The 6,860-nt window shown below is 38.5% G+C and overlaps 1 protein-coding gene across 1 annotated transcript in view; it reads right to left on the bottom strand.

Moving 5' to 3' along the window:
• Positions 1 to 1,552: 1,552 nt before the first annotated feature.
• Positions 1,553 to 6,860, bottom strand: part of ipo7 (importin 7) — a 34,888-nt gene continuing 29,580 nt past the window's right edge. Inside the window, exons 21-25 of the mRNA XM_016536842.1 lie at positions 4,208 to 4,428; positions 3,915 to 4,123; positions 3,011 to 3,217; positions 2,813 to 2,929; positions 1,553 to 1,632 (exon numbers count right to left, since the gene is read on the bottom strand). Of these exons, the coding sequence (XP_016392328.1) occupies positions 1,553 to 1,632; positions 2,813 to 2,929; positions 3,011 to 3,217; positions 3,915 to 4,123; positions 4,208 to 4,428 (834 nt within the window). The remainder of the gene's footprint in view (positions 1,633 to 2,812; positions 2,930 to 3,010; positions 3,218 to 3,914; positions 4,124 to 4,207; positions 4,429 to 6,860) is intronic.

Below are 6,860 nucleotides of genomic sequence, written 5' to 3'. Positions count from 1 at the left end.
GTAAATTAATAATAATAACTATAATAATATTATATTATTCATAATTATTAATTATTATTATTATATAACAAAAATTTGTGAATAAAAACAAATTAATAAATATTATTGCTATTGTAATATTCCACTATAAAACAAATAAGTATTTATTTTAAGCTTATGGAAAAAAAAAAAAAAAAAAAAAAAAAAAAAAAAGTACTCTGCTTTACAATGTGCATCGCATTGACGTACTTGGCCACAATATTGCTCCTTGCAGCTATATTCTCTGCTTCATTTTTTTTTTACCTAATAGTATTGCAAGACTACAAAACTAGTAGGCAATCATCCGGGGGTGCGTTTCCATAGTAAAATGGCCAAATCTCCATCAGTGGAACCATGTTGGTATATGACGGTTGTAAATGACATTTCACACACGTGGTGGAGTAATAACCTTTGCTAATCAATCGATTAGCGATTGCTATTATTGTCAGACCTGTGTCAATTACTTTTTCAGATTAATGTCAATTGCACAAGTAGAATGCTGTTCATTTTTTAATTGCGTTAACATGCAGTATGTAATTGCCGTACATGGTTCATTCAGTCAGCAGCTTTCTCAGCTGGTCTTAAAAACGTGGCATCAGAGGACTACTTCACTGTTTTTGAACCCTGTCGTGTTGTTTTATTTGATGTTACAAATTTACTCACTCTTCAAACATGGCGCTGATTGTTTACACACTAAAATATATATATATAAATATATATATATATATATATATATATATTTAAAAGAAATGAAAGCGATTGGAACATACTGCATGTTAGCTTGCTTATTGTGCCCAAGAGCATGATCAATGCAAGTCCACATCACGCTAATAAGAAACTACTTCAAACCACAGTTCGGGAGCTGCAGTTCCAACCACACAACTTTGCAAATGAATGTTCGTTGGAACTATGGATTCGAAAAACAGAATCGTTGAACTATGTTAGCAATGACAAACTGAAACCATAGTTGGTTAACAATGCTTTTGGGATAATGGAGAAACTCCAATAACAAATTACCGGAAAAGGCGAATCGGTCAAAAAATATATCAGATTTAAAGCTGTTTGTTTTTTTTAATGTTGTGTATACTGATGGTTCATCCATACATCAACCAAATGCTTGAGACCTCCTCAAATCATGCTCCAATGACTTACAGTGCTTGTAACAACATCTTTATCCAGATTGAACACCAAGTGCACTTCTTTTGGAGCCTAAAACATTATCATTACAAGCAGCAAATGATTGCCACACACTATTATTGAAGCCCTCTGAACACCAACCATTATAGGAGAAGTCACCATCCAGGTAACAATGTTCCAATTCTTAAATAGTTTTCAACTGAGTTAAAAAATTTGCAGTCTGATACAGAAGGCTAAGAGACCTGAACAATATGAAAGTGCTAGTCATTAATTTACAGAGATCAGGCATCACATAGTGCTATGACAAGTATCCAATATGCTACATTTGAATACACGCTGACACCTTACAAATGCCTCCGGTTGTTTGACCAGGCAACTTAAAAATCAAGTGCCTTGGTTAGTTATGTACAATATGATTGGATGGCACCACCGGATCTGCAAACTTGTATCCTCCATGCTTCTCAATCATCTTTGATTCTAAAAATCAATAGGAAAGAAAACCAGAAGTGGGATAAAAGAAATCAGCAGGCTGAACAATTGGGTAACATTTTGGCAGCATATTAAGGCAGCACTTACATTAATCTGGATAAATTTGAAAATGCATCTTTGTTTTTCTCTTAATGTTGGTCTTTTGACCACAACGAAATGCATTTTTGAATAGCAAAAACAATTTTATGAATTAAAAATAAATAAATTTAAAACCCGTTTTTGCGTTGTAGTGTAGATGGTGAAAACAGGTATCCCAAAAAAACAGAACAACTACGCTAAACTTCATTTAGTCGTGATGCATTTTTATGCATATTGTACAATGGCATTGTTGCGTCTATCCATGTTATTAATGTTGCTTGAAATCAATGTTATTTTGTACAACCTTCATCTTACACTCCAGCAAAGATGACAATATTTACTCGCAACTGCTGTCTAGAGTTGGGCCAAATTGGCATCGGACTATGACCACAGTGAAACACTGCGATGGACGATGACATCCCCAAGAGGGTTGGGGTGTGCCTGAAACGTAAATCCATATTCAGAAAGCCACGGAAAACAGATAACTCTTTCCAAGAAGCCACTAAAGGGACATGGTTAGCCGCTTGCTAGCGGTAGCTTGTTACATTACAGTAAATAAAATCTCCACTTGCCACATGAAGAGAGTAAGGAGAGATGACAGAGGACGATGGCGAATGACTTGCAGATCCTGAGCACCACTGACCAACATCTAAGCAAGTACTGGCGCTTCGTAGTATACACAGTAAGTTATGTGTGCTCGCCAATCTCGAAAGTTACGCGCATTCAAAAGCGATTTCAATGACCTACATATTAATAACCCTTTTAGGCCCAACCCTACTGCTGTCCCTAGACAATGTACTGAATGCTGATTTTAAGTGTGACCTAGTGATGAAAAGTGATGTCAGTGTGGACTAGTAACTTTTGGAAAATGGTAGTGTGGACTAAGAGTTTGAATCAAAAACACCTTCAATTATATCTAGATTCATGTGTACATAGCCTAAGTGTTTCCAGCTTTTCACAGACTAGCATAAAGTAAGTTTTGGGTCCAATGTCTGCCAGAAATATACAAAATTAAATATTGGTAGTACGTCAAGGGGGAAAAGTAAGTGCTGCGCAATCAATTACTCGACCAGCTTTTCCTTTTCCTCACCATGTGCTGCTTGTCGCTGATCTGCGAGTGTTGCAATATCCTGAAGTTGTTTTCTTTGTTCCTCATCGAGACACTGTGTGAGCGCCTGGTACCATGCTGGGTCACGGGCCTGGACATCTAGAGGAAAGAGAGCAGTCTCTCAGTAAAACACTCTTTTAAAGTCGCTCATTTAATTCGTACTATAGGTGAAAGCCATACTCTGTATTATGGCTTTGAAGATCTGGTATTCATCAACAAGGTTGTCCTCGTCGTCAACTAAGGTCGTGTAACTCTCAAGAGCGGTCTCCTCTGCGTCATCTTCCTCCCAGTCTTCATCGTCACCGTCCTCTCCTGCTTGTTTAGCTAGCATTTCAAGGTAATCCTGGCCTTCATCATCTATGTCGTCTTCATCACTGCCTAACTCAGCTGCATGGATACACAGTGAGTCACATGTCAAAATTACAGTTCATTACTTTGAAACAACAGCAGGAAATAAAGCAATTTAATCAAATATACCAATTCACTCAATTCGACATTCCATTTATAATGTAATAAATTAACTGGAAGAAATACAAGCTGGGCTCTTTATTTGATCCAACTCCAAATTGGATTTAATTTCATATTTGATGCATTTCAAAATTAACCGATTTTCCAGTCTATTACTATATAGCTGCTTTCAAACAAAATGTATTGTAGGGTTTCTGCAGACTTGAACAAGTTAAATTTAAGACTTTAAGACCTTTTAATAGACTGAATCATGCAGTGATCAGGCAGAGCGCACTCTAAATGCGCACACACTCTGTAGGTGTTTTGAAAGTTTGTTTTTTTTGCGTCAGAGACAAACAGAGTGAGACTCAGCGCGAGCTTGTATTCTGTATTCTACTAACTTACTGCAATTCTCTCTGATGATGCAGTAACTTACCGTGGGGAAGAAAAAATCTTCGGTCTGTCCAATGATTGTAAAGTCATTAGGTCCGTCAGACTGAAGATATTTTAGCGGTAATGAGACCAAAAATAATTAAGACCCATCGAATCCGAATTTAAGACATTTTAAGACTTTTTAAGGACCCGCGGACACCCTGTACATAGATAACAGACTGAAGATCTGGTAAAGCTCATTTACCATTCTCCTCTTCCTCCTCTCCATCCTCTCCATCCTCATCCTCGTCATTTTCATGTTCAGCCCTGCAGGCATAGGCCCTCTTCAGGCCGTTGAACAGGAGAATGGCTGCAGGGAGGAGCTGACCTGCGACCTGATTGACAGCCTGTGGCCTCTGATCAAGATCCATTAGAGCGCACAGTCCCAACACGCACATCTTTCGATCGTGGAGCCTGCAAACAATACAAATCGCATGTTACAATGACCAGAACTTTTGTCCTGAGAAATGTTTGAGCTCTTTAGATGTCAGTGTGTACCCGAGGAAGCAGTCGATGTCTTTGAGCCATTGGGAGATGAAGTGGTTGGTGATGGGTTCAGTGTTGTTGGGGAAGCGCAGATTCTCTAGTGTGTTGAGGAGCAGAGGAGGACTGTAATAGAGCGCAGCGATGGCCACCTGCAGACACATGGTCCTCAACTCGCTGGTCTTCACTTCACGCGTCAAACGCTCCAAAGCGGTCGTTAGAAACAAGGGCACCACCTACAGGAACAGGCACCAAGATGAACCTTTTCATTACATTTCCATTATAGCCAATATGTTTTCATAATAGAGTGGTTAAATCCCAGAATTTTGCATTTTAACACTTCAAGTTCTGTTGTCAAAGTCAATGGGCCTCATTCAAGAAACATTCGTAAATATTAGTGCTGTGTTCGATACGACGATGTATCGTCACAGAGATTTGACGATACGAGTATGAGCTGTCAAAAAAAAAAATTTCGAATTTCGAATATTCGTCGAATAAAAAAAAAAAAAATCCACATTTCCACATAGGCAGCCTTACTAGTGGCACACGAAATGCGACGACGATGTAAGCGTCATTGCATTTTAATGCTTTTGTTAGCCTATCCAGTTGAACCCACTAGATGCGGCGCTGCTACATTGTTTATTCAATATATTGCGGAAAACAAGAGCATCAGTGTGGAGATGATGTTGTTTACATCAAAACTTAAACCAAGCCGTTCACACAGAACGCATATTTATCACATTTTCTAGAGGGACATTATCAGCGTTGCACTCACACAAGAGCGCGGCATGTTTAGAAAGCCATGTAAAATGTTAATTATATATGGTTTATAAACATTATTTTAAACATGCACTTTTTTCAAAGATAGTCGTGTTTTTTTATTACGCTTTGAAGAAACATGCATAATATTTTGCCCGATGCGCCCTCTTGTGGCCTCAGGAGAGAAGCCAAAAGTTTTTTTTCCTCCTAACTGAAACTATGCCTTTTAAATTCGAATATAATTCATATTTTGATAATATTTAAGTAGAAAATTCGGATTTAGTTTTTCAGTCACTTTGACAGCCCTAACGAGTATCGATACAGGGATATTGTGGCACGTGCGCTGCAGTGGACCGCGTTTAATTGGAATACAAGAACACAGTTTAAAACGGAGTAGAAAAGTACAAGGTTTCTAAAATATAATGAATAGAGCATAATACATAGGCTACAACAAGGTTTAATCTGGCCGCAGAGGAACACAACCTGATATAAAGGGACGTAATCTCTGAAAAAGAGCTTCACACTTGCACAATTAAGAAATATCTACTAAGTGTCTTATTTGTTTTTGTCAACCTGGCAACCATGTGCATGTGCGCTTTCTCCACTGTGGATAAACGCACCGGCTTTCTGAAAACACCAGTTAGCTTGCAGTTTAGCGATCTCCACTTCAATATCCTATTATCAGAAAAGTGTAATTTATCAAGTGTTCATTTATGAGAGAGAGAGTGAATTTATGTGTATGTATGAATTACCACCGCTTTGTCGTGTTTCTCCATTAACAGTGAAGCTGTGGATTTAATTGCTTTAGAAACTATGATGTTACCAGCTCCTTGTTGAGAAATATAATGTAGCTCTTCAGCGATTAAGCTATTTTATTGATAAAATTGTGGGGCAGCACTAAAAAGTTTGTCTGAGCGCGAAAAAGAATGTCTGTGCGCACGCAGCGTTATCTAGTGACTAAATGTGTGCACGTGAGGTACAGTGAAGACAGCGCATTAGTTTAGAACTCTTATCATTTGGGGAGTGCACAATGTAAACATGAAACATATGCCATTACCGATACTGTACTGTGTACAGTTATGGAGCCCCTTCATAATGCAGAGGTCAACAGCCTGCTCTGCCAAAAGTTAGCGACAGCCCTATAGCATGCAGTGTTTTATAAACAGCTGTTTTACTAAATTCTTCTGAGGTGAAATTCAGTGCAGTCCCGTATCGTGATACGTATGTATCGTGGCCTCTGTATAGTGATACGTATCTTATTGCGACTTTGCTGGTGATACACAGCCCTAGTAAATATAGGAGTAAATTCTGAGCAATTTGCGCTTAAAACGGACATTCCCGAAAACTGATTAGGAAACAAACGCTTCGTAAACTTCCGATTTGATAGTTAAACATGCGTATGTTAATGCATTCCAATCATTCGTAAACAGAGCGCTCGCGCATGCTCATTCACAATTAGCATAATCCCCGCCTATGAATTACAGCTATGCAAATTGTGTGTCCAGGAATGCAGTGGAATATTCTGGTCTACTTTCTCAGGTTTGGCTCCAGCATATTGCATAAATGCAAAAAAGACTAATAGGCCATATGCCTATCAATAAATATTCAATAACGTGTGTCCATCGTTTTTAGCCAGCTGAAAAAATGTCAGGCGCTCTTCTGAAAACGGCAAGCTGGTGGCGCTTGACAACGCTTTGGTGGCACAGCATTTTTCCAGCTGAGAGGCTTTGGTTGCTATGATTAGGAATATCCACGGCAGTAACGTCTTACTAGTATCTCATTTTGAAGAATATTACTGAATATAAAAATGCAGTAACCAGTAATATAAACTTCTCTATTGTTGTTCAATTGCTGTACAAGTAGGATGATTGGTCGGTGTAGTATTTGTCCCGCCCCTCCTCCATTGATT

This window comes from Sinocyclocheilus rhinocerous, unplaced genomic scaffold (genome assembly GCF_001515625.1).
Source record: "Sinocyclocheilus rhinocerous isolate Xijiao unplaced genomic scaffold, SAMN03320098_v1.1 scaffold35, whole genome shotgun sequence".
In the NCBI taxonomy this organism is placed as follows: Eukaryota; Metazoa; Chordata; class Actinopteri; order Cypriniformes; family Cyprinidae; genus Sinocyclocheilus; species Sinocyclocheilus rhinocerous.
This window is presented reverse-complemented; position numbering and strand designations above follow the sequence as displayed.